General features: G+C 38.4%; 2 protein-coding genes and 1 long non-coding RNA gene across 8 annotated transcripts in view; 2 read left to right on the plus strand and 1 right to left on the minus strand.

Moving 5' to 3' along the window:
* The first annotated feature begins 102 nt into the window (after window positions 1-102).
* On the plus strand, window positions 103-24,921 carry LOC114153999 (UDP-glucuronosyltransferase 2C1-like). Of its 5 annotated transcripts, none has more exons than XM_028032722.1 (7): window positions 103-181; window positions 2,572-3,302; window positions 3,392-3,540; window positions 3,670-3,801; window positions 3,980-4,067; window positions 4,439-4,658; window positions 6,508-8,131. In XM_028032722.1, the coding sequence occupies exons 2-7, from the start codon at window positions 2,585-2,587 to the stop codon at window positions 6,788-6,790; spliced, it is 1,590 nt and encodes a 529-aa protein (XP_027888523.1). In that variant the 5' UTR covers window positions 103-181; window positions 2,572-2,584; the 3' UTR covers window positions 6,791-8,131. The 5 variants fall into 5 exon arrangements, 4 of the variants coding, with proteins under 4 accessions (XP_027888523.1, XP_027888522.1, XP_027888525.1 ...); XM_028032724.1 differs by lacking the exons at window positions 103-181; window positions 3,670-3,801; window positions 3,980-4,067; window positions 4,439-4,658; window positions 6,508-8,131 and adding exons at window positions 10,032-10,145; window positions 10,245-10,376; window positions 11,548-11,635; window positions 11,969-12,188; window positions 13,023-13,989 and having other exon boundaries at window positions 1,305-3,302; window positions 3,392-3,426; XR_003597451.1 differs by lacking the exons at window positions 103-181; window positions 2,572-3,302; window positions 3,392-3,540; ... (2 more) ...; window positions 4,439-4,658; window positions 6,508-8,131 and adding exons at window positions 9,130-9,900; window positions 9,997-10,145; window positions 10,245-10,376; ... (2 more) ...; window positions 13,023-13,382; window positions 24,437-24,921.
* On the minus strand, window positions 13,401-26,331 carry LOC114154008 (uncharacterized). The gene is made up of 2 exons (XR_003597452.1): window positions 26,037-26,331; window positions 13,401-14,460 (listed from the first exon to the last, which is right to left on the minus strand). It is a non-coding gene; the product is annotated as an uncharacterized LOC114154008 (long non-coding RNA).
* Window positions 15,651-26,643, plus strand: part of LOC114154000 (UDP-glucuronosyltransferase 2C1-like) — a 41,195-nt gene continuing 30,202 nt past the window's right edge. The window contains exons 1-6 of one of the 2 annotated variants that reach the window (XM_028032728.1): window positions 15,651-16,406; window positions 20,020-20,168; window positions 20,268-20,399; window positions 21,571-21,658; window positions 22,129-22,348; window positions 24,077-24,921. In XM_028032728.1, the coding sequence (XP_027888529.1) occupies window positions 15,689-16,406; window positions 20,020-20,168; window positions 20,268-20,399; window positions 21,571-21,658; window positions 22,129-22,348; window positions 24,077-24,359 (1,590 nt within the window). In that variant the 5' untranslated portion in view covers window positions 15,651-15,688 and the 3' untranslated portion in view covers window positions 24,360-24,921. Of the gene's footprint in view, window positions 16,407-20,019; window positions 20,169-20,267; window positions 20,400-21,570; window positions 21,659-22,128; window positions 22,349-24,076; window positions 24,922-26,643 lie in introns of those variants that run through there. The other variant, XM_028032726.1, reaches the window with a different exon arrangement.

Genomic DNA, 26,643 nt, shown 5'->3' on the forward strand with positions numbered 1-26,643 from the left:
ATTTGTTTAATTTTCAGCTGGTGCAGTTCACTTTCACACTGCACTGTGTCAAACCAACCAAACATTTAAATAAAACCTGTTCCAGCCCTCGCCTGTGGTGGCGCTGCACCAAGAAATACTAAGGAAATGACATGATAACCTTAGAAGAAGACTGAGAGTGCCCCTTCCTTCTTCACGAAAGGTAAACAAATGTGAAATGATGTCAAACTTTAGTAATTATAGGACTTTGCTTTTATTGTTGATAAAAGACCACAAGCCATTTCTCCCTCTAGTGCATAGGTGTCAAACTCTGGCCCGCAGGCCAAATTTGGCCCGCAGTGCAATTATATTTGACCCGCGAGGCAATTTCAAATTAATATTAGAGCCAGCCCGCCGGTATTATACGGTGGCAACGCTGTGACGCCGCATTCACCGCTTATACTACAAATCCCATAATGCTCTGCTGTTTTTTTGGCGCGTCAATCAGGACAGAGGAAGACACGCATCCTCCTGTGTCAGTAGCACTTATGGTAGCGGACATGGATGTATTAGGAAGGTGGTGATCCGTCTTCTTGCGCACTCCTGCGGTTGAAAGCCCCGGTGCACCCCGCATCTCTCCCCCAAACCACACTGCGACCTCAAACTACAGCCGTCGCTGTGTTACCCCACCAAAAAGTGGCGAAAAGAAAGGCAGAAAATAGAACTTTTCTGGACAGGTGGGAGACAGAATATCTGTTTACATATGCATGTGAGCAACTTTTCTCCTCAATGAAGATCACGAAAACGTCTCACAGGAGACGTCTGACTGACGAACACCTTTGTTCGGTAATGAAGGTTTCCTCAGGTCAAACTCTGAGCCCCGACATTGATGAACTGGCATCCAAGAAAAGATGCCAGATATCTGACTTGGCCGCATCAGAGTAGATCAGTGTGTCGCAAAATGAGCAATAAATAAGTTTTCTATGCACCTTTTCTTGTTACTCCAAGGCCTGAATAGTTTATTTAATAGAATAGAATAGAATTACTTTATTCATCCCAGCAGGGAAATTATTTCGCAGTTACAGCAGCATAGAGACAAAACACACAACAACCGCCACTTAATGATTTATTCATAGTTATTTTATTTTCAAATTTATTAGCCTGTGTACAAAGCTAATTTTGACATTTACCTCAGAAAGGAGGCATTCAATTTTATTTAAATTTTATTTAATATGCCATTTATATGTTTTATTATTATTTTTAGCAACTCAATTATGCACGCCTGCATAGCAAGGCTTAAGTTATATAAGCCTTGCTTGTTCAATATTTATTGTTAAATCAAAATTTGTTTGGGTCCATATTAAAAGATTCATTTGTTCAACCTTGGCCCGCGGCTTTATTCAATTTAAAATTTTGGCCCACTGTGTATTTGAGTTTGACACCCCTGCTCTAGTGATTTGGTGTGGTTGTATCTTCCCAGAATGCCTTGCGTTGTAGTCTACTTCCTGCTTTAGGAGCAGTCTCTGGTCCACTTGTGTCCACATATGCATTGGAACTGAGCCAGAGTTCATTTCAAATGAACTACGTTCTCTTATTTGGTCCACATCAGACTTTCTTGGCAAACGAACTAGAGTTTGATTAAAGCGGATTAAACAGGTGTGAATGTTGTGACTCCAGCCATGAAGGACTGACTATAGAAGGTCGGTGAGAGAGCTTTTAATCCCTCAATTCTCTGCATTAACACAGTTTCAGTTTCAACAGGAAGAGTTTCACAGCATGAATGTGACACCAGCTTAATAAAACCTGCATCCTAAAACACACTCACCCTCTTTTTTCCCTCTAGTTGGTCATGAGAACGGCGCGAAACTGAAACTATTTTTCACTTTTGAAGTTTCAAACATTATGATTCAACTTAAGAAAAACAGCAACAAATAAAGTTTATGATATCAATAATCAGTATTTAAAGATATCATGAGAAAATCTAAAAGATTCTTACTTAATAAATAATCAAAATAATACAATCGGTACAAAGAAACCTTTGACACATAATAACCGGCATTCTGACAAAACTCTTCTTGTGCATAAAAACTGTGATAGTCGTAAAAAACATTTAAACTACATAAGTTACTGGACGCCACCTGCATGGAAACAGTCTATTACAACTAGATCTATAAGGCCCAACAAGGACATTTTTGGGCCAGTTGCTTTTCCAGTTGAAACATAAAATCTGTGGTTTTCATGTGCATTGTATTGCCATCAAAGTACTACTTAAAAAGATTCAAGTCTCAAAGAGAAACAAGGTAGACAAATAAGATTTACTCTAGCTTTCGCCACACCTTAAGATTTGGCAATCATCCAAAGCTGACGTAATGCAGAGATTCAACTTTCCTCTCACTGAACGTCAGCAAAGAACACACCTCTTTCCCTCGAATTAGAGGTGTGTCTACAGCTACCTTTGCAGCTGTTACTTTTTCTCTTACTAGCAGCTCTACAGGGCTCAGCCTGTTATCTTGCATTATTCAGTATAAAGAGCAGTGAGTTAGAGTTTGTTTAGTTAATCAGTATCTTTAAGGTGCAGCTCATAAAAACCAGGCTGTGTCTGGTTTTCTACAGTCACACAGCCACCATGGAGCTGCGTCTCTCTGTCTGCGTCCTGCTGCTGCTTTGTGCAACAAGAATCTCAAATGGAGGGAAGATCTTGGTGTGGTACACTGAGGCCAGCCACTGGATCAACATGAAGCCGGTACTGGAGACACTGGTGGACAGAGGACACCAGGTGACGGTCCTGATCCCGAGCGCGTCGATGTTCATGAACAGCAGCGAACCGTCTCGCTTCCAGTACGAACCTTTTAACGTCGACGTCACAGTAAAAGATTTAGAAAACCTTTTTGAAGATGTTATTCAATTCTCCTTGTATGAGATGGATTTCATGAGCCCCTATGAGATTTCTGTAAAATTTTTTGATTTAATGAAGAATAACATAAATGTTTCTTTAAAGTTTTTGGATGGCGTTGTGAAATCAGAAACCATCATGAAGAAGCTGAAGGAGGGAAACTACGATGTGTTATTTGCTGATCCGATCTACCCTGGCTATGACCTGACTGCCGATATTTTGGGCATTCCTCTCGTTCTTTCTTTGCGTTTCTCCATTGCTCATAATCTTGAGAGGATGTGTGGTCAGCTACCTGCTCCTCCTTCCTTTGTCCCCGCTGCTATGAGCAAACTCACAGACAAGATGGACTTCTCAGAGAGACTCTCCAATGTCCTCTTCTACACTTCGCAGGACATTTTAATAAGACAGTTCATGTGGAAATTGATTGACGAATATTACTCTGAAATCAAAGGTAAGCAATCAAAGGTCAAAGTTAGGATTCTAAGTTTCCAAAATTAACATGAAAACTTTCAAATCTTTTGCTTTTTGTTACTGTATCAGGAACACCCACCAGTGCCTGCGAGCTCGTGGGTAAGGCGGATATCTGGCTGCTGAGAACCTACTGGGATTTTGATTTTCCTCGTCCACTCCTCCCCAACTTTAAATTTGTTGGAGGGATCCACTGCAGACCAGCTAAACCTTTACCAGAGGTGGGGTTATAATCCACCAATTCAAAAGTTGCTTAAAGGCCTGAACTGAACAAATAACCAGCCAACAGAATACAGAATTTAAAACCAACTAACTGGCTCAATGACTGAAAATATTACTTTTTTTTGCAGGAACTGGAAAAGTTTGTCCAGAGCTCTGGAGATGCTGGTATTGTTGTCTTCTCTTTAGGATCGATGGTCAAGAACGTATCCACGGAAAAGGCAAACCTGATCGCCTCGGCGCTCGCTCAGCTTCCACAAAAGGTCAAGAAAATTCAGAAAAAAGATTGTGTTTAAAGCCTTGTAGAGTTTATTTAACCAACTTTCAACCATGTATGCTACCCCAAACATTAAGTTTTGTATGACTCACTCGTTCTGTGTTAAAAACATGAACAAAGCATCAAACCACACAACTGAACAACAATTTTTTGACCATTTTTAGGTGCTGTGGAGATACAGTGGCCAGAAACCCCAGACTCTGGGTTCAAACACCAGAATATACAACTGGATCCCACAAAACGATCTGCTGGGTGGGTAAATAAGAGAGTCCATCAGATTTTAGCATCATTTGTGTTAAAATAAAAACCATGCTAAATGAAATATACAGAAACACAGCACTGCATCGACAATTTTGACTCTGCTAACTTTACTCTTGTTCAAATTGTTCAACTGAGAATTTGGCCTTAGCTTTTAATGACACACAAATATATATCTGTATAGCTATGATGGATAAGACTCATTACTTTGATGCATGCATGTAGCTAACAAGAAATATAAATAAATGTAGATAAGCAGTTATTCAAAAAAAAATTTATACAAGCCTAGCAAGAACTTAGTTTGAGGCGATCCACCATAATTTTCATGAAAACTACTTATGTTTGATTATCTCGGTTTCTATCAGGTCATCCTAAAACCAGAGTTTTCATCACTCATGGTGGGACAAACGGGATCTATGAGGCCATCTACCACGGCGTTCCCATGGTGGGAATCCCCATGTTCGGTGACCAACCAGACAACATGGTGCACATAGAGGCCAAAGGAGCTGCAGTTAGTGTTAAATTTAACTTTATGACAACTGAGAGCCTCAGAGACGCCATAAACATGGTCATCAACAACAAATCGTAAGTCGTTTTCTTTCCTTATGTGAAAGTTACAAATTTTATATATATATTTTCAATGTATCAAATCAAACATGCATCAACACAAAACAGTCAAAGGACGTATATCATCAATCAGGACAAAGTTTTGAATCCTGAACTCAATTTTTAAAGGAAATTCAACCAAAAGAGTTTTATGTACTCAGTCCGTTTAGTCCAGATTTTGGGGGGATTCTGATGGAGAATGACAACTTTTCAATGACATACAGTATATGTTGTGTATAATGTTTGACACTGGATAAATCAGTAGTAGGAGAATCCAATTTAAATCATTTTCTAGAGATAGCTTTCTTATTTGCAACAAGCAACATATTCTATATTTTTTATCTGTATCATTCTAGTTAGACATACATCACCCCAGTACATTGTTTCACATTTGAAGGAAATTTTAGCTCCAAGTATATTATTAAAGTGTTCACACTGGTTGATTATAACCTGACAGCCCCAGAAGATATGAAAGTAACTGGCAGCAACATGCATATCCTCTACCTTGATTGCATTTTTGTATGGGAGTGATAAAGTATCTTTGTGCCAGACCCTGTTGTTGTCAATTGTAGTTGGCATATTTTGATCCAGCTCTCCTTTGAGATACTCATATTTCCCACCTTTTCTTTATACTTTCAGAGCTGTCATGTTTACTTTTCTTGAATCCTTGTGTAACCTGGATATGTTATAGTTGTGTAGTTTAGACTTGTTAGTGGTAGGAATAAATGTAAAAAGCCCAAATTCTTCTTTTCAAAGATTACTTTCAGGTGTCTAACCTGCAAATATCTGTAAAAGTCATTCTGAGCTAAACCATGTTTATTCTGAAGGATCTCACAACTCAAAAAAGCCCCTTGTGAATGAAAGAGTAATCGGTTAGTAATCCTTTTGGCATTGATTTTTTAAAACATAATCCTGTGTATTAGTGGCAAACTGCATGTCGTAAGCACACCATCTCAAAACAATTGAGAGGTGGTGATGCCTTTTGACTGTTTATTTCCATGAATTTAACAACGAGTCAATGATGAAGTCATCACTAAGTGTTGCAGTATTGTCATGACTGGCAAGTCTTTCATAACACTTACAGATTATTAGTTTAAATAGTATTCCTTTCCTAAATTATCCCTTTTATTTCTGTAAACTGTTTGCTGTTGATGTACTTGATGTTCCATTCATAAATGTTTCTCTGATGTTGTTAAACATTCATAAGTATTTTTCATGAAAATTATAGTGGATCAAGTCAAACTAAATGCTAGCTAGGCTTATATAATTTTTTTTCAATAACTGCTTACCTACATTTATTTACATGTGGGGCTTACCGGCATATTTATGATATTTCAGTTTGCCATCATTTACAATGGCAAAACAAAAAACAGCTCGTGAATATCCATAACCTGAACGTTAAATAGTCATGGTCATACTTTCCTGTTTTTTAAATTCTTCTTGGCCCAGACAAGTCACTGAAGCTTTAGGTACTGAAAATCTATTCATTTTCTCATAGGCCCTGTGAACTTTGCTGAAAATCTGCAGTCAATTTTTGTTGTTTATTTTGGGTCCACACTTTGAAAAGCCCAACCCAGGGCCATTTACAAGTTTAATTAAAACTCATCAATTATTTCGTCAACTGATGAGGTTGAGTGCGCAAATGCAAAAATGGCCATTGAGTAACAGTGGAAAGCAGTTAGATGCATCACAATAGGGGTCTGGTCAAGAAGTTCTCCAACTTGAGAGCTTTGAAAAAAGAATGCAAATACAAGTCTTGAAAAGAAATACCTAAGGTAAACCATAAAGTACACAGCTAAGTTATTTATTTTCCCTCATCCATCAACAGCTACAAAGAAAACGTGATGCGACTGTCCAGAATCCACCATGACAGACCCATGAGTCCTCTGGACGAGGCCGTCTTCTGGATCGAGTTCACCATGAGAAACAAAGGAGCCAAACACCTGAGGGTCCAGGCCCATGAACTCACCTGGTACCAGTACCACAGCCTGGACGTACTAGCCTTCCTCCTCATTATAGATCTGCTCCTCATCTTCATCCTCTTCAAGAGCTGCAGCTTCTGTTTTAAGAGATGCTGCAGCAGAAAACAGACAAAGAGAAAAGCTGAGTAACAGACTGAAGTGAGATCTACTGCTCAGGTGCTTTTCACACAGAATAAGAATCTATTTTGTGGTTTTAAAGTGTACACATTTAAACAATAGCAAAAAATAATCAGGACTGAAGAGAAATTAGTGTTGATTATTATTTTTTAGTAGTTTTGTATTTAGCTTCTTATTCCATTTCTCAAATTCTGAGCAACTTTCCAGGTCCTGCTGAAAAAATGACCAAACTATGACACTGCCACTACCATGCTTCAATGTGGCACCACTGTGAAAAATCTAGAATGCCTCTGACAGAAAACCGATTTATGGACTGGCTTCTTTTAAGAAAAAGCCAGTCCATAAATCGGTTTTCTTAACCGCGCTTAAAACCATGAACTATTTTCCCAATCACATTTTCACTCTGTCATACTAAATCATGTATTAAATGCTTCTTTTCTTTTCAATTTATGTATAAAATGGTATTACTATTATTAGTAAACTGAACCCATGTTTTTAGTGTGCTTTGCTTTCGTTCTGTAGTGTACAAACAAAGCTTCAGCAAAGCTGTAAAAATGACTGCATTTATTAACATTTCAGACACTTCTATTAATAATCAGATTAAAATTTTTTATGCTCATTTCCATTGCTGCTTTAGCTCAGAAAAATTAATCATATTATTCAAAGTCAGTCATAAAAATATTGCGTAAACTCTCAGTTTATTTGTGGTAATTATTTAGTTTTTTGTTTTCATGTCTACTAATGTTAGATTATTGAGAGGCGTCATGTTGGACTGAACAGCCAATCAGAGCTGGACTAGTGAGTAAAACTTGAGATCTAAAAGTTTTTGATAACTCAGGGGTAAAGCACAACCCAAACATGGAGGCCTTAGTTCTCGACGCGGCCGCCACAGGTTCCATTCGCAGCCAGATGACCTTTGCCCCTTGTCTTCCCGCTCTCTCATTACCCACTTTCCTGTCTAACCACTTTCAAATAAAAGCCACTAAAGTCAATAAAGCCTATAAAAAAAAGCTGGCTTCCTGTTAAGCGCAATGGTCTGTGGTGGAAATGTTTTATTATAGGGTAATATAGTTTGACTTTATTAGCCTGATAGTTGTTATGATGTTTTGCTTTCCCAGTGGGTAATTTGTCAGAGCAAACTCACTGAAGGGGTTTTGCTGAATGACCTTTAGTAAAGCAAAAACACATCATTTTCAGTATTGATTTTGTTCAACCTTTTACTGTCCCTAAAAATCTCTCTTATCGGCCTCCTAGTAGAGTTAGTTTTAGTTACCTGCACATGGTTAACTGTTTTGTAAACTGTCAAATCCTGCTTATGGTATAAATAAATCTGACTGAGGAATTTTCATCCAACAGTGTCACTGGATTTTTGTCCCACAACAGCTCTTAGACCCGAGTAAACCGAGACAGATGGTGTTGAGTGCTAGCATTGCAGTCTCTCTGTAGATCCCATAATAAACATAAAGTCAAGTTTTACACCATTTACATTCAACAAAGGTGCCTTTCATTTCTCGCTCTACGCAGACTTCTTCCTAACAGACACGATCTTCACCTGAAAGGGAGCAATCAAATCAATGAAGCCTGAAATTTTAAAATGGAAGTCCTCTACCAGCTCATCTACTGGGTTACAGCATAGAAACGAGGTGGAAGAGTAGATTTCATTAAAAGTTTGAGCTGTGTTGTTTTGTTATATCCCTTTTGCTAGATGAGTAAACAGAGATTGTGCTTTCAAATACAACAGAAATTATTAGACATCAATTACACAGAAACTGGAAATATTTACACCCTTCCTGATAATCAGGTCCAGAGTTTTCATCAATTCTGTGTTGCCTGTTTAACATGTTGAGTCAAACCAAAGTTTTGAAGTATATCAGACAGCTTTTTTGCCCCTCTGTCTTGGGGGTTTTCACCACAGGTGTTGAAGCCTCCCACAATTAATAACCAGTTACAGTCAACACCTGTAACAGGTACAGGTGAACTGAAGTCACTGAAGTCATTGAAAAAATTGGCACAGAGCTCACTCATGGAATTTTACCTCGATTCTCAAAGATTCAATTTTGCCTAGGACAACGCTTTTACAGTTAAGTGAGTCATTCAATATTATACCACAAAATAAGTTTTGTGGTATAATGCATACCTTTTTGGGTGAAGGTCCACTGCAAAGTATTTGTGCTTGGGGCAGCCAAAAGGTTAGCAATGGCACTGGGTGTGTCTACATAAAGACAGGAAGTTATCTTTGCAGTCGTTGCCTTTTGCCTTACTAAAAGTTTTCCAGGGGTGAACTGTTATCATGCTTTATTCTGTACAATGAGCAGAAAGTCAAAGTTCATTTAGTTAATCAGTATCTTTAAAGTAAAGCTGTTAAAAAGACCACAGCTGGTTTATCTACAGACACACAGCCACCATGGAGCTGCGTCTCTCTGTCTGCGTCCTGCTGCTACTTTGTGCTGCAGAAAACTCAAATGGAGGGAAGATCTTGGTGTGGTACACTGAGGCCAGCCACTGGATCAACATGAAGACGGTACTGGAGACACTGGTGGACAGAGGACACCAGGTGACGGTCCTGGTCCCGAGCGCATCGATGTTCATGAACAGCAGCGAACCGTCTCGCTTCCAGTACCAACCTTTTGATGTTAACGTCTCAGTAAAAGATATAGAAAAGGTTTTTGATGATCTTCTTCACTTCTCCATGTATGAGATGGATTTTATGAACCCCATTCAGATTTACATGAAATTTACAGATTTAATGAAGAACAACATGAACATTTCTTTTAAGTTTTTGGATGGTGTGGTGAAATCAGAAACCATCATAAAGAAGCTGAAGGAGGGAAACTACGATGTGTTATTTGCTGATCCGATCTACCCTGGCTATGACCTGACGGCAGAGATTCTGGGAATTCCTCTTGTTCTTTCTTTGCGTTTTTCCTTGGCTCATTACTGGGAGAGGATGTGTGGTCAGCTTCCTGCTCCACCGTCCTTCGTCCCGGCTGCTATGAGCAAACTCACAGACAAGATGGATTTCTCAGAGAGACTGTTCAACGTCCTCTTCTACGCTCTGCAGGACGTCGTAATAAACCAGTTCATATTGAAAGATGTTAACAAATATTATTCTGAAGTCAAAGGTAAGTGTCTCATTAGTATTTTTGAGTATTCAAATTTGTCAAAATTACCATGAAACTTTAAAATTTGTGATTATTTTTATGTGTCCACTATAATAGGAACACCCGTTACCCACTGTAAGATGCTGGGTAAGGCGGATATCTGGCTGCTGAGAACCTACTGGGATTTTGATTTTCCTCGTCCACTCCTCCCCAACTTTAAATTTGTTGGAGGGATCCACTGCAAACCAGCTAAACCTTTACCAAAGGTGGGGTTATAATCCACCAATTCAAATAACCAGCCAACAAAATTCTGAATTTAAAACCATCTAACTGGCTCAATGATCGAAAATATTACTATTTTTCAGGAAATGGAAAAGTTTGTCCAGAGCTCTGGAGATGCTGGGATTGTTGTCTTCTCTTTAGGATCGATGGTTAAGAACCTCACCACAGAGAAAGCGAACATGATCGCCTCAGCGCTCGCTCAGCTTCCACAAAAGGTCAACAAGATCCAGATAAATGATCATGTGTTGAAGACTTGTAGAGTTTATTTAGCCAACTTTGACCTATGTAAGTCAGGGGTTTTCAAAGTGATGGAGAGTTGATGTTCCATTCATACATGTTTCACTGATGTCATGGGGTTTACCTGCTTTAGCTATTTGTAGCACCTCATGTTGCTTCAGCTGCCTTGTCATTTAGTGTTTAGAGTGTGACCTGCTTTCTGCTGTGATCGCAGTTCATTTAGCGTCCGGTCAAAAAGTTCCCAGGGTTTGGCAGACCACATCGTCAGTGGAGCATCTTCAGATCCAACCCAAACCTAAACAATCAACTTCAAACTTCCTTTTATTTTGCTTAGCCCAGACTCTCTTTCTCCTTACTGATCACAGCTTTAGGTCCTAAAGATCTATACATTTTGTCTCTTCAAAGTATAGGCTTGATGAAGTTGGCTAAATGATTGCATTGAATTGTTCTGGTTTATTGTTTCCCCTCAAATGGCTCCCGCTGAAGAGCTCTGGCGCCCTCCAGAGGCAGGATGCCACATTTCTAAAAGCTCTGATGTAGGTTATCCCAGACATCAAGATTTGTTGTGTTGCTGGCATCAAAAGTCAGGGAAGGGAAGTCTGGGTCAGCAGCAAGTGGCACATAGACTGCAGAGCAATGAGTAGCCAGTACACACTGAGGGAGGGGAGACAGAAGCTACCATGTTGACCCGGCCAGAGATCATTTATCCTGAGATGCATTTCCAACAAATACAATCAACAGTTTCTTGAGTACTCACAAAGACAGAAAATGAAACCTGCAAATATTAAAATAGAGAAAAGAATCACGTTTGTTTTTAAAAACTGAAAAATATTGTATCAACATAATTAAAAAAGTTATTCATAAAAGAAAATGTTGTCTTAAATTAAAATAACCAAACAGACAAATGCATTTCGTCTTCTCACAATGATTAACATTTTGGCAGTTAATGTTATGGCATGCTCAGACCTAGAAATACATTATTCCTGGCAGACCTGCAAATAGTGCCCTCTACTGATAAAAAGTTGCCTGTACACAATATAAAAGAAACAAATCAGCTAAGAATACTTCTTATTAGTGACACTGTTTAAAAGAACTTTTCCTGTAGCCATTGCTCAACCCTCTACAAAAAACCTGTTTGACCATTTTTAGGTGCTGTGGAGATACAGTGGCCAGAAACCCCAGACTCTGGGTTCAAACACCAGAATATACGAATGGATCCCACAGAACGACCTGCTGGGTGAGTAAATAATAGCATCCACAACACTGTAGAATAATTTATGCAAAAATAAAAAGAAATGAGATACAGGAAAAACTACACTGCAAGTCCAGTTGTGACACTGCTAACTTAATTAATTTCCAAATGGTCCAACTGAAAACATTTTTTCATAAGATAATGAATTATTGAATATTAATTCTTTTGATGAATAGAAGTACCTCAGACAAAAATGCAAATATGTGTAGTTACTGTAATTTATTAAATCTGATTTAACTAACTTGTTTTTTGTTTGATTTGATAACAGCACAGTTTTCAAGATAATTAATAATGAATGTTTGATAACGTTGTTTTCAGGTAACCCTAAAACAAAAGTTTTCATCACTCATGGTGGAGCAAACGGGATCTATGAGGCCATCTACCACGGCGTTCCCATGGTGGGAATCCCCATGTTTGGTGACCAGCCAGACAACATGGTGCACATGGAGGCCAAAGGAGCTGCAATTAGTGTTAAATTTAACTTTATGACAACTGAGAGCCTCAGAGATGCCCTGAACATCGTCATCAACAACAAATCGTAAGTCATTTTCTTTCCTTATGTGGCAACACTCAGGTTTATGGTAACAAAACACACTTTATTTATCCTAACTGGGTAGAATGACCATGGGGTCATGATGTAAAGCACTAGCAAAATTCAACATTTTGGCCTTCCGGTTCAGGCAGTAGAGATGTGTGACTCTACTTTAGTATCAATCCAAAACCAAGTGAATAACAGGGGCACTATCACTGATAAATGTTTTTTAGGATTTAGGTTTGAATATTATCAAACTTTTGTTTTACCCATTGAATTAATTTGTTAAAAAGTTGGACATAATTTGGACAAAACTGTAACAAATGTTTTGTAGGCATCTTCTTGTCGATAAAATACTTTAATATATTGACATGATGAATATACAATAGAAGAACAATTAGTGATGATTTAATCTTAAAACAAAGTGCAAATTAAAAGAAAATTGTTTGTGAAGTAGATGTGAGAAACTAATATATAAAAATTAAATTAAATTTCAAAACGAAACACGAAATTAAAATATTGATCCTATACTGATCAATAATGACTTTGTATTGATCTTATCAATATTTTTGATCAATCAGTCCACCTCCATCAGAAAGATAATTCAAATAAACTCTTCTTATAATTTTGAGGCAAAATTTTCACTTTCTGAGACTTTTGATAATGAAGAAAATTCCTTAATGAAAAACTGAAGATGTAACATAAAGTTTGTGGGTTTTTTGGTAAATAAACCACAAAAACCAAACATCATTTACACAAATGCTAACTTGGAAGCAACCATTCATTAAACTTAGTAAAATATCCCAAGCTCTTTAATTTTTTTTCCTCATCCATCAACAGCTACAAAGAAAACGTGATGCGACTGTCCAGAATCCACCATGACAGACCCATGAGTCCTCGGGACGAGGCCGTCTTCTGGATCGAGTTCACCATGAGAAACAAAGGAGCCAAACACCTGAGGGTCCAGGCCCACGAACTCACCTGGTACCAGTACCACAGCCTGGACGTCCTAGCCTTCCTCCTTATTATAGATCTGCTCCTCATCTTCATCCTCTACAAGAGCTGCAGCTTCTGTTTCAAGAGATGCTGCAGCAGAAAACAGACAAAGAGAAAAGCTGAGTAACAGACTGAAGTGAGATCTACTGTTCAGGTGCTTTTCTAACATAATAAGAATCTATTTGGTGGTTTTAAAGTGTACACATTTAAACAATAGCAAAAAAAAATCAGGACTGAAGAGAAATTAGTGTTGATTATTATTTTTTAGTAGTTTTGTATTTAGCTTCTTATTCCATTTCTCAAATTCTGAGCAACTTTCCAGGTCCTGCTGAAAAAATTACCAAACTATGACACTGCCACTACCATGCTTCAATGTGGCACCATTGTGAAAAATCTAGAATGCCTCTTACAGAAAACCGATTTATGGACTGGCTTCTTTTAAGAAAAAGCCAGTCCATAAATCGGTTTTCTTAACCGCGCTTAAAACCATGAACTATTTTCCCAATCACATTTTCACTCTGTCATACTAAATCATGTATTAAATGCTTCTTTTCTTTTCAATTTATGTATAAAATGGTATTACTATTATTAGTAAACTGAACCCATGTTTTTAGTGTGCTTTGCTTTCGTTCCGTAGTGTACAAACAAAGCTTCAGCAAAGCTGTAAAAATGACTGCATTTATTAACATTTCAGACACTTCTATTAATAATCAGATTAAAATTTTTTATGCTCATTTCCATTGCTGCTCTAGCTCAGAAAAATTAATCACATTATTCAAAATCAGTCATAAAAATATTGCGTAAACTCTCAGTTTATTTGTGGTAATTATTTAGTTTTTTGTTTTCATGTCTACTAATGTTAGATTATTGAGAGGCGTCATGTTGGACTGAACAGCCAATCAGAGCTGGACTAGTGAGTAAAACTTGAGATCTAAAAGTTTTTGATAACTCAGGGGTAAAGCACAACCCAAACATGGAGGCCTTAGTTCTCGATGCGGCCGCCACAGGTTCCATTCGCAGCCAGATGACCTTTGCCCCTTGTCTTCCCGCTTTCTCATTACCCACTTTCCTGTCTAACCACTTTCAAATAAAAGCCATTAAAGTCAATAAAACCTATATAAAAAAAGCTGGCTTCCTGTTAAGCGCAATGGTCTGTGGTGGCATTTTTCTGTTATAGGGTAATATAGTTTGACTTTATTAGCCTGATAGTTGTTATGATGTTTTGCTTTCCCAGTGGGTAATTTGTCAGAGCAAACTCACTGAAGGGGTTTTGCTGAATGACCTTTAGTAAAGCAAAAACACATCATTTTCAGTATTGATTTTGTTCACCCTTTTACTGTCCCTAAAAATCTGTCTTATCGGCCTCCTAGTAGAGTTAGTTTTAGTTACCTGCTCATGGTTAACTGTTTTGTAAACTGTCAAATCCTGCTTATGGTATAAATAAATCTGACTGAGGAATTTTCATCCAACAGTGTCACTGGATTTTTGTCCCACAACAGCTCTTAGACCCGAGTAAACCGAGACAGATGGTGTTGAGTGCTAGCATTGCAGTCTCTCTGTAGATCCCATAATAAACATAAAGTCAAGTTTTACACCATTTACATTCAACAAAGGTGTCTTTCATTTCTCGCTCTACGCAGACTTCTTCCTAACAGACACGATCTTCACCTGAAAGGGAGCAATCAAATCAATGAAGCCTGAAATTTTAAAATGGAAGTCCTCTACCAGCTCATCTACTGGGTTACAGCATAGAAACGAGGTGGAAGAGTAGATTTCATTAAAAGTTTGAGCTGTGTTGTTTTGTTATATCCCTTTTGCTAGATGAGTAAACAGAGATTGTGCTTTCAAATACAACAGAAATTATTAGACATCAATTACACAGAAACTGGAAATATTTACACCCTTCCTGATAATCAGGTCCAGAGTTTTCATCAATTCTGTGTTGCCTGTTTAACATGTTGAGTCAAACCAAAGTTTTGAAGCATATCAGACAGCTTTTTTGCCCCTCTGTCTTGGGGGTTCTCACCATAGGTGTTGAAGCCTCCCACAATTATTAACCAGTTATAGTCAACACCTATATATAACAGGTAGGAGTTCACTGAACTCATTGAAAAATTTGGCACAGAGCTCACTCATGGAATTTTACCTCGATTCTCAAAGATTCAAGAGTCAAATTTGCCTAGGACAACGCTTTTACAATTAAGTGAGTCGTTAAATATTATACCATAAAATAAGTTTTGTGGTATAATGCATACCTTTTTGGGTGAAGGTCCACTGCAAAGCTTTTGTGCTTGAGGCAGCAATGGCGCTGGGTGTGTCTACATAAAGACAGGAAGTTATCTTTGCAGTCGTTGCCTTATGCCTTACTGAAAGTTTTCCAGGGGTGAACTGTTATCATGCTTTATTCTGTACAACGAGCAGAAAGTCAAAGTTCATTTAGTTAATCAGTATCTTTAAAGTAAAGCTGTTAAAAAGACCACAGCTGGTTTATCTACAGACACACAACCACCATGGAGCTGCGTCTCTCTGTCTGCGTCCTGCTGCTACTTTGTGCTGCAGAAAACTCAAATGGAGGGAAGATCTTGGTGTGGTACACTGAGGCCAGCCACTGGATCAACATGAAGTCGGTACTGGAGACACTGGTGGACAGAGGACACCAGGTGACGGTCCTGGTCCCGAGCGCATCGATGTTCATGAACAGCAGCGAACCGTCTCGCTTCCAGTACCAACCTTTTGATGTTGACGTCTCAGTAAAAGATATAGAAAAGGTTTTTGATGATCTTCTTCACTTCTCCATTTATGAGATGGATTTTATGAACCCCATTCAGATTTACATGACATTTATAGATTTAACAAAGAACAACATGAACATTTCTTTAAAGTTTTTGGATGGTGTGGTGAAATCAGAGACCATCATGAAGAAGCTGAAGGATGGAAACTACGATGTGTTATTTGCTGATCCGATCTACCCTGGCTATGACCTGACGGCAGAGATTCTGGGAATTCCTCTTGTTCTTTCTTTGCGTTTTTCCTTGGCTCATTACTGGGAGAGGATGTGTGGTCAGCTTCCTGCTCCACCGTCCTTCGTCCCGGCTGCTATGAGCAAACTCACAGACAAGATGGATTTCTCAGAGAGACTGTTCAACGTCCTCTTCTACGCTCTGCAGGACGTCGTAATAAACCAGTTCATGTTGAAAAATATTGACAAATATTATTCTGAAGTCAAAGGTAAGTGTCCCATTAGTATTTTTGAGTATTCAAATTTTTCAAAATTACCATAAAAGCTTTAAAATCTTTTGCTTTTTGTTATGTTATGTGTAGCAGAGCTCACTTCATTTAAGCCACCTGCCTCTGACTACCCAGAGGATCCATCACTCTGCGTTTCTGAGGTCTGAGGCCGGGGTCCAGATATTATCTTTACACCCGTCTTACTCCAGAATGTGTCTGGCCCCCCGGCACTGCAAAACCGGACATTAACTGTCCGGATCACTACAAGAAAATTTACAAAAAACAGAAATATAAAATACAGCAGACCTAATTCAAACCTCAGACTGTTCCCCTACCTAAAGGAACCTCAGACTGAAGAACTTTTGGCCTCCAAGTCACTTAAACTACCTCTTTTAAATACAAGATCTCTCTGTGCTAAAGCTCTGTTAATTAATGATTTCATCACTGAGCATAATACCGATGTTATATTTCTGACAGAAACATGGTTGAATGATAATAATGAATCGATCGTACTAATTGAATCTGCGCCTCCTAACTACAATTTCTTAAGTGAGAATAAAAAACATAAAAAAGGAGGAGGCATGGCTTCAATATTTAAGAATACCATACATTGTAGTAAAATTTCCTTCACCTCTTCACTCAAAAGAGGGTCACTTCACCTCTTTTGAGTATCTTGGTATTGAGGTTAAAGGCCACAAACGAACTTTGACACTAACTTTATACAAACCTCCAACATACGTTGAAAATGTCTTTACTGACTTGAATGAGCTTCCATCTCTTATATGTATTGATTATGATTGTTTAATAATCGTTGGTGATTTCAACATTCATGTTGACAACTCCCAAGACAGAGGGGCAAAAAAGCTCGCTAATATTTTAGAGACTTTTGGTCTAACACAACATGTCAAACAAGCAACACACACTCAAGGACACACACTGGACCTGGTTATCAGTAAGGGTGTGAATATTTCCAATGTCTCTGTAACTGATGTCGCCCTGTCGGATCACTTCGCTGTTATCTTTGAAAGTTCTTTATCTTTTAACCCACTTGGACAAACAGCAACCATTACAAAACGTTCTCTCACTGAAAACACAGCAGAAACATTTAATCAAATCTACTCTTCTTCCTCACCCTTAAGATGTAATGACACAGATAAGTTGGTAAATGATTTTCAGTCTAAAGTCTCAGATATTATTGATTCCATTGCCCCAATTAAAATGAAGGTTGTGTCTGGTAAAAAGAAATATCCATGGAGGAATGCACAAACAGTTAGATCTGCAAGACAACTCTGTTGTAGGGCAGAACAAAAATGGCGTAAAACTCAACTCCACGTTCATTATGACATCTATAAAGAAAGACTACGTAACTATCATTTAACACTAAAACATTGTTTATGACATTCTTTGCAGATGTCATAAACAAAAACATTAACAATGCTCGAGCTTTATTTGCAACAGTTGACAGAATCACAAGCCCTCCTGTGACGTTACCACCTGAATTTCAATGCATTGCCGCCTACAACCAGTTTTCCAGCTTCTTTTCAGAGAAAATTCAAAAAATAAGAGGATTAATCTGCACATCCACTATAAAGCTACTACCAATGCTGTGGCCAAACAAAACAAATACAGGAAAAATGACCCAATTTCAACTACTTAATTATAAAACCTTAGAGGAAATTATAAGTCAACAAAGCTCCAGTTCCTGTTGTCTGGATGTTTTACCCTCACATTTCTTTAAGAAAGTCCTGCCTGTTATTGCTGCTGATCTGATCCAAATAGTAAACTCATCACTCTCATCAGGCGATTTCCCCCAGGCTTTGAAAACAGCAGTAATCAAACCACTGATAAAAATGAACAATCTGGACAAATCACTACTGCAGAATTACAGGCCGATCTCCAACCTCCCATTCATCAGCAAAGTTATTGAAAAAGCTGTGTGTAAACAATTAACTAGCTTCCTAACTATAACCAACCTCTTTGACTCCTTCCAGTCTGGTTTTCTTGCTCACCACAGCACGGAGACCGCCCTCGTAAAAGTGTTCAATGACATCCATATAAATACAGACTGTGGGAGAACCACAGTGCTGGTTCTGTTGGACCTCAGTGCAGCCTTTGACACTGTTGACCATGACATATTACTGAAACGACTGGAGAGTTGGGTCGGACTCTCCGATATGGTCCAGTGCTTAACTGGTTTGAATCTTACATAAAGAACAGGGATTTCTTTGTTTCAATTGGAAACTTCTCATCAAAGAGGTCAAAGGTCACATGTGGGGTACCCCAAGGTTCAATCCTAGGACCCCTTTTATTCAATATTTATATGTTCCCACTAGCTCAGGTTATAACAGGAAATAATATTAGCTACCACAACTGTGCAGATGACACACAGCTCTACATTACAATGTCACCAGGTGACCTTTGACCCCATCCAATCACTGAACAGATGCCTAGAACAGATAAATGTGTGGATGTGCCAAAACTTTCTCCAGCTGAACAGAAATAAAACTGAAGTTATTATTTTTTGACCTAATGAGGAACGATCTAGAGCAGGGGTCTCAAACTCCAGTCCTCGAGGGCCGCTGTCCTGCAACTTTTAGATGTGCCTCTGCTGCACCACACCTGAATAGAATAATTAGGTCATTAGCAAGGCTCGGAGAACTGATCTACACAAGGAGGAGGTAATTAAGCGATTTCATTCCAGAGTTTTGTACCTGTGGCACATCTAAAAACTGTAGGTCTGCGGCCCTCGAGGACTGGAGTTTGAGACCCCTGATCTAGAGTCAATGCACAGCTTCAGTTATTACAACTAAAAACTAGCGATCAGGCCCGAAACCTAGGAGTAGTGATGGCCCCTGACCTGAACCTCCAGAGCCACATAAAGACAGTTACAAAGCCGGCCTTCTATCACCTGAAGAACATTTCCAGGATTAAAAGACTTATGTCTCAGCCAGATCTAGAGAAACTCATCCAATCGTTTATCTTCAGTCGCATTGATTATTGCAACAGCGTCTTCACAGGTCTGTCCAACAAATCAATCAAACAGCTGCAGCTGATCCAGAATGCTGCAGCTCGCGTTCTCACTAAAACCAGGAAGATAGAGCACATAACACCAGTTTTAAAGTCCCTCCACTGGCTCCCTGTAGCTCAAAGAATAGACTTTAAAATACTGTTGTTAGTTTACAAATCACTGAACGGCTTAGCACCACAATACATCAAAGATCTGCTGTTGTTGTTGTATCGACCTTCCAGACCTTTCAGGTCGTCCGGTTCTGGTCTGCTCTGCATCCCCAGAACCAGAACCAAACAAGGAGAAGCAGCATTCAGGATCTATGCACCTCAAACTTGGAACAAACTTCCAGAAAACTGTAAAACAGCTGAAACACTGACTTTCTTTAAATCTTGACTAAAAACCCACCTGTTTAGGATTGAATTTGAAATGTATCAATTTCAAATTTATTGATGGAACCTGACTTAATGTCGTGTTTTGATTGTTGATTCTATGTTGCATTGTGTTTCTGTGTTTGATATGATCTAAAGTACTTTGAAATGCCTTGCTGCTGAAATGTGCTATACAGATAAAATTTGATTTGATTTCATGTGTCCACTATAATAGGAACACCCGTTACCCACTGTAAGATGCTGGGTAAGGCGGATATCTGGCTGCTGAGAACCTACTGGGATTTTGATTTTCCTCGTCCACTCCTCCCCAACTTTAAATTTGTTGGAGGGATCCACTGCAAACCAGCTAAACCTTTACCAAAGGTGGGGTTATAATCCACCAATTCAAATAATCAGCCAACAAAATTCTGAATTTAAAACCAACTAACTGGCTTAATGATCGAAAATATTACTATTTTTCAGGAAATGGAAAAGTTTGTCCAGAGCTCTGGAGATGCTGGGATTGTTGTCTTCTCTTTAGGATCGATGGTTAAGAACCTCACCACAGAGAAAGCGAACATGATCGCCTCAGCGCTCGCTCAGCTTCCACAAAAGGTCAACAAGATCCAGATAAATGATCATGTGTTGAAGACTTGTAGAGTTTATTTAGCCAACTTTGAACTATGTAAGTCAGGGGTTTTCAAAGTGATGGAGAGTTGATGTTCCATCCATACATGTTTCACTGATGTCATGGGGTTTACCTGCTTTAGCTATTTGTAGCACCTCATGTTGCTTCAGCTGCCTTGTCATTTAGTGTTTAGAGTGTGACCTGCTTTCTGCTGTGATCGCAGTTCATTTAGCGTCCGGTCAAAAAGTTCCCAGGGTTTGGCAGACCACATCGTCAGTGGAGCATCTTCAGATCCAACCCAAACCTAAACAATCAACTTCAAACTTCCTTTTATTTTGCTTAGCCCAGACTCTCTTTCTCCTTACTGATCACAGCTTTAGGTCCTAAAGATCTATACATTTTGTCTCTTCAAAGTATAGGCTTGATGAAGTTGGCTAAATGATTGCATTGAATTGTTCTGGTTTATTGTTTCCCCTCAAATGGCTCCCGCTGAAGAGCTCTGGCGCCCTCCAGAGGCAGGATGTCACATTTCTAAAAGCTCTGATGTAGGTTATCCCAGACATCAAGATTTGTTGTGTTGCTGGCATCAAAAGTCAGGGAAGGGAAGTCTGGGTCAGCAGCAAGTGGCACATAGACTGCAGAGCAATGAGTAGCCAGTACACACTGAGGGAGGGGAGACAGAAGCTACCATGTTGACCCGGCCAGAGATCATTTATCCTGAGATGCATTTCCAACAAATACAATCAACAGTTTCTTGAGTACTCACAAAGACACAAAATGAAACCTGCAAATATTAAAATAGAGAAAAGAATCACGTTTGTTTTTAAAAACTGAAAAATATTGTATCAACATAATTAAAAAAGTTATTCATAAAAGAAAATGTTGTCTTAAATTAAAATAACCAAACAGACAAAAGCATTTCGTCTTCTCACAATGATTAACATTTTGGCAGTTAATGTAATGGCATGCTCAGACCTAGAAATACATTATTCTTGGCAGACCTGCAAATAGTGCCCTCTACTGATAAAAAGTTGCATGTACACAATATAAAAGAAACAAATCAGCTAAGAATACTTCTGATTAGTGATACTGTTTTAAAGAACTTTTCCTGTAGCCATTGCTCAACCCTTTACAAAAAACCTGTTTGACCATTTTTAGGTGCTGTGGAGATACAGTGGCCAGAAACCCCAGACTCTGGGTTCAAACACCAGAATATACGACTGGATCCCACAGAACGACCTGCTGGGTGAGTAAATAATAGCATCCACAACACTGTAGAATAATTTATGCAAAAATAAAAAGAAATGAGATACAGGAAAAACTACACTGCAAGTCCAGTTGTGACACTGCTACCTTGATTAATTTCCAAACGGTCCAACTGAAAACATTTTTTCATAAGATAATGAATTATGGAATATTAATTATTTTGATGAATAGAAGTACCTCAGACAAAAATGCAAATATGTGTAGTTACTGTACTTTATTAAATCTGATTTATACAATCCTAACTTGTTTTTTGTTTTCAAGATAATTAATTTAATTTAATTTTGATATTAGTTTTTCACATCTACTTCACAAACGATTTTCTTTTGATTTGCAGTTTGTTTTAAGATTAAATCATCACTAATTGTTTTTCTGTTGTATATTCATCATGTCAAAATTAAATTAAAGTTTTCTAGATAATTAATAATGAATGTTTGATAACGTTGTTTTCAGGTCACCCTAAAACAAAAGTTTTCATCACTCATGGTGGAGCAAACGGGATCTATGAGGCCATCTACCACGGCGTTCCCATGGTGGGAATCCCCATGTTTGCTGACCAGCCAGACAACATGGTGCACATGGAGGCCAAAGGAGCTGCAGTTAGTGTTAAATTTAATTTTATGACAACTGAGAGCCTCAGAGATGCCCTGAACATGGTCATAAACAACAAATCGTAAGTCATTTTCTTTCCTTATGTGGAAACTATCATGTTTATGGTAACAAAAGACGCTTTATTTATCCTTACTGGGTAGAATGACCATGGGGTCATGATGTAAAGCACTAGCAAAATTCAACATTTTGGCCTTCGGGTTCACACACCTCTGTGACTCCACAGAGTCAATGCAGAGTCTGCAGAGGATTCTGCAGAGTCCTAAAAAGTACCGTATTTTAACTATAAGGCGCACCTAAAAACCTTCAATTTTCTCAAAAGCCAAGAGTGCGCCTTATAATCCGGTGCGCCATATAGATGGGCCAATATTGAGCCACAACAGGTCTCGCAACTGCGGTAAGCAGCCGCCGACTTCATTTTCCCCCGTAGAAGAAGAAGCGCGTGGTGCACACTGGGTTTTGTGTAAAGACCCCAAAATGGCTCCTATTAAGAGACACACTTACGACGCAGAGTTTAAGCTCAAGGCGATCAGTCACGCAGTAGAACACGGGAACAGAGCAGCAGCGAGAGAATTTAACATGAAGGAATCAATGGTGCGGAAGTGGATATATATTGTGATCACACAAACATTTGATTTATCGTAGGAGTATCAGACTGTTTATTAAATCGAGGAAAAGTTCCCCTCCACTATATGTTATACCTTGCTGTTGTTAATAGATAAACTGTGTCATGAAAATACCACGTCACTTACTTTACCTCGGGGAAAATGATAAAACAGCTGCTTATTCATTTTGGGAATGAACAAAGTTTTCAGAACGCTGGTTTGTAATCTATTAATAAAGTTTGACTGAAATATCTGACTGTTTTGTTGACATTCCCTTTAGTGCAGCTCCATCTAATGGATGCATAACGTAACCCCAGCCTCTACTGTAGCTTCTATTCTATGCGCCTTATACTGCGGAAAATACGGCAAATGTTTTTAGGATTTAGGTTTGAAATATTATCAAACTTTTGTTTTTCCCGTTGAATTAGTTCGTTAAAAAGTAGGACAGAATTTGGACAAAATTGTAACAAATGTTTTGTAGGCATTTTTTTGTCGATAAAATACTTTAATATATTGACATGATGAATATACAACAGAAAAACAATTTGTGATGATTTAATCTTAAAACAAAGTGCAAATCAAAAGAAAATTGTTTGTGAAGTAGATGTGAAAAACTAATATATAAAAATTAAATTAAATTTCAAGAGGAAACACGAAATTAAAATATCGATCCTATACTGATCAATTCTGACTTGGTATTGGCGTGCTGTGGTGGCGCAGGGGGTTAGCACGCCCCACATTTGGAGGCCTTAGACCCGCGGATGTCGCGGGTTCGACTCCCAGTCCCGACGACCTTTGCCGCATGTCCTGCCACTGCCTGCAGATGCAATTCCCATTGTGTGTGTTAATCTGTGTAACTGCGAAATAATTTCCCTGCTGGGATGAATAAAGTAATTCTTCTTCTTATCAATATTTTTGATCAATCAGTCCACCTCCATCAGAAAGATAATTCAAATAAACACTTCTTATAATTTTGAGGCAAAATTTTCACTTTCTGAGACTTTTGATAAAGAAGAAAAATTCCTTAATGAAAAACTGAAGATGTAACATAAAGTTTGTGGCTTTTTTGGTAAATAAACCACAAAAACCAAACATCATTTACACAAAAGCTAACTTGGAAGCAACCATTCATTAAACTTAGTAAAATATCCCAAGCTCTTTAATTTTTTTTCCTCATCCATCAACAGCTACAAAGAAAACGTGATGCGACTGTCCAGAATCCACCATGACAGACCCATGAGTCCTCGGGACGAGGCCGTCTTCTGGATCGAGTTCACCATGAGAAACAAAGGAGCCAAACACCTGAGGGTCCAGGCCCACGAACTCACCTGGTACCAGTACCACAGCCTGGACGTCCTAGCCTTCCTCCTCATTATAGATCTGCTCCTCATCTTCATCCTCTACAAGAGCTGCAGCTTCTGTTTCAAGAGATGCTGCAGCAGAAAACAGACAAAGAGAAAAGCTGAGTAACAGACTGAATTGAGATCTACTGTTCAGGTGCTTTTCTAACATAATAAGAATCTATTTTGTGGTTTTAAAGTGTACACATTGTGGAGCGAGAAAATTAACAAAATCCAAACCTTGTTGAAAAGAGAACAAAACACAGCTTTATTACATCTGCAGAGATGGAGAACTCAACAGTTGCACTGTTGAGAAGAGCTCTAAACTAGACAAAGGAAGCACTTCTTTATATACTGCCTACTGCCCTTCACACACAAACAGGGTGTCTGTCAACAACATTCCCAAGAAGCTAATCAGATTAACACACACACGGAGATAAATTAAACCTTGAAACCTTCAGTTAAAAATCCAGTCTCAAGCGGAACATTCTGTGCCTAATAATAGTTCAGTCTGGTCTGTCATCCCGCGAGGTGTGATAGCTATTTGCTTATCGCCTGTTGCTAGGCTTCTGATGCATTAAGGCAAACTGAACTGTGAAGGCCAAAAGAGGAACAATAACTTTGTAAGCCTGAGAAAGAACTGATTAATCATTGTAAAATTAATACTAAATAAACTTCAAATAAAAGAAAAACACACTGTGAATATTTTATTTTCCACAATTTAAACAATAACAAAAAATTTTTTAAAAATTGTCAGGACTGAAGAGAAATTAGTGTTGATTATTATTTTTTAGTAGTTTTGTATTTAGCTTCTTATTCCATTTCTCAAATTCTGAGCAACTTTCCAGGTCCTGCTGAAAAAATTACCAAACTATGACACTGCCACTACCATGCTTCAATGTGGCACCACTGTGAAAAATCTAGAATGCCTCTGACAGAAAACCGATTTATGGACTGGCTTCTTTTAACAAAAAGCCAGTCCATAAATCGGTTTTCTTAGCCACGCTTAAAACCATGAACTATTTTCCCAATCACATTTTCACTCTGTCATACTAATTCATGTATTAAATGCTTCTTTTCTTTTCAATTTATGTATAAAATGGTATTACTATTATTAGTAAACTGAACCCATGTTTTTAGTGTGCTTTGCTTTCGTTCCGTAGTGTACAAACAAAGCTTCAGCAAAGCTGTAAAAATGACTGCATTTATTAACATTTCAGACACTTCTATTAATAATCAGATTAAAATTTTTTATGCTCATTTCCATTGCTGCTCTAGCTCAGAAAAATTAATCACATTATTCAAAATCAGTCATAAAAATATTGCGTAAACTCTCAGTTTATTTGTGGTAATTATTTAGTTTTTTGTTTTCATGTCTACTAATGTTAGATTATTGAGAGGCGTCATGTTGGACTGAACAGCCAATCAGAGCTGGACTAGTGAGTAAAACTTGAGATCTAAAAGTTTTTGATAACTCAGCGGTAAAGCACAACCCAAACATGGAGGCCTTAGTTCTCGACGCGGCCACCACAGGTTCCATTCGCAGCCAGATGACCTTTGCCCCTTGTCTTCCCGCTCTCTCATTACCCACTTTCCTGTCTAACCACTTTCAAATAAAAGCCACTAAAGTCAATAAAACCTATAAAAAAAAGCTGGCTTCCTGTTAAGCGCAATGGTCTGTGGTGGAATGTTTTTGTTATAGGGTAATATAGTTTGACTTTATTAGCCTGATAGTTGTTATGATGTTTTGCTTTCCCAGTGGGTAATTTGTCAGAGCAAACTCACTGAAGGGGTTTTGCTGAATGACCTTCAGTAAAGCAAAAATCCACACCTTCACATCATTTTCAGTATTGATTTTGTTCAACCTTTTACTGTCCCTAAAAATCTCTCTTATCGGCCTCCTAGTAGAGTTATTTTTAGTTACCTGCTCATGGTTAACTGTTTTGTAAACTGTCAAATCCTGCTTATGGTATAAATAAATCTGACTGAGGAATTTTCATCCAACAGTGTCACTGGATTTTTGTCCCACAACAGCTCTTAGACCCGAGTAAACCGAGACAGATGGTGTTGAGTGCTAGCATTGCAGTCTCTCTGTAGATCCCATAATAAACATAAAGTCAAGTTTCACACCATGTACAGTACAGACCAAAAGTTTGGACACAACTGTGTGTCCAAACTTTTGGTCTGTACTCAATAGAGACCAAAAGTTTGAACACACTTTCTCATTAAATTCAATGAGAAGATGTGTCCAAACATTTGGACTAAGGTGCCTTTCATTTCTCGCTCCACGCAGACTTCTTCCTAACAGACACGATCTTCACCTGAAAGGGAGCAATCAAATCAATGAAGACTGAAATTTTAAAATGGAAGTCCTCTACCAGCTCATCTACTGGGTTACAGCATAGAAACGAGGT

The sequence above is a fragment of the Xiphophorus couchianus genome, chromosome 12 (assembly GCF_001444195.1).
Source record: "Xiphophorus couchianus chromosome 12, X_couchianus-1.0, whole genome shotgun sequence".
Taxonomy (NCBI): domain Eukaryota; kingdom Metazoa; phylum Chordata; class Actinopteri; order Cyprinodontiformes; family Poeciliidae; genus Xiphophorus; species Xiphophorus couchianus.

Coding starts and splice junctions, on each gene's coding strand:
- LOC114153999 (XM_028032722.1), top strand. CDS start 2,585: ATGGAGCTGCGTCTCTCTGTCTGCGTCCTGCTGCTGCTTTGTGCAACA. Junction 3,303..3,391: donor ATATTACTCTGAAATCAAAG/GTAAGCAATCAA, acceptor TTACTGTATCAG/GAACACCCACCAGTGCCTGC. Junction 3,802..3,979: donor TCGCTCAGCTTCCACAAAAG/GTCAAGAAAATT, acceptor GACCATTTTTAG/GTGCTGTGGAGATACAGTGG.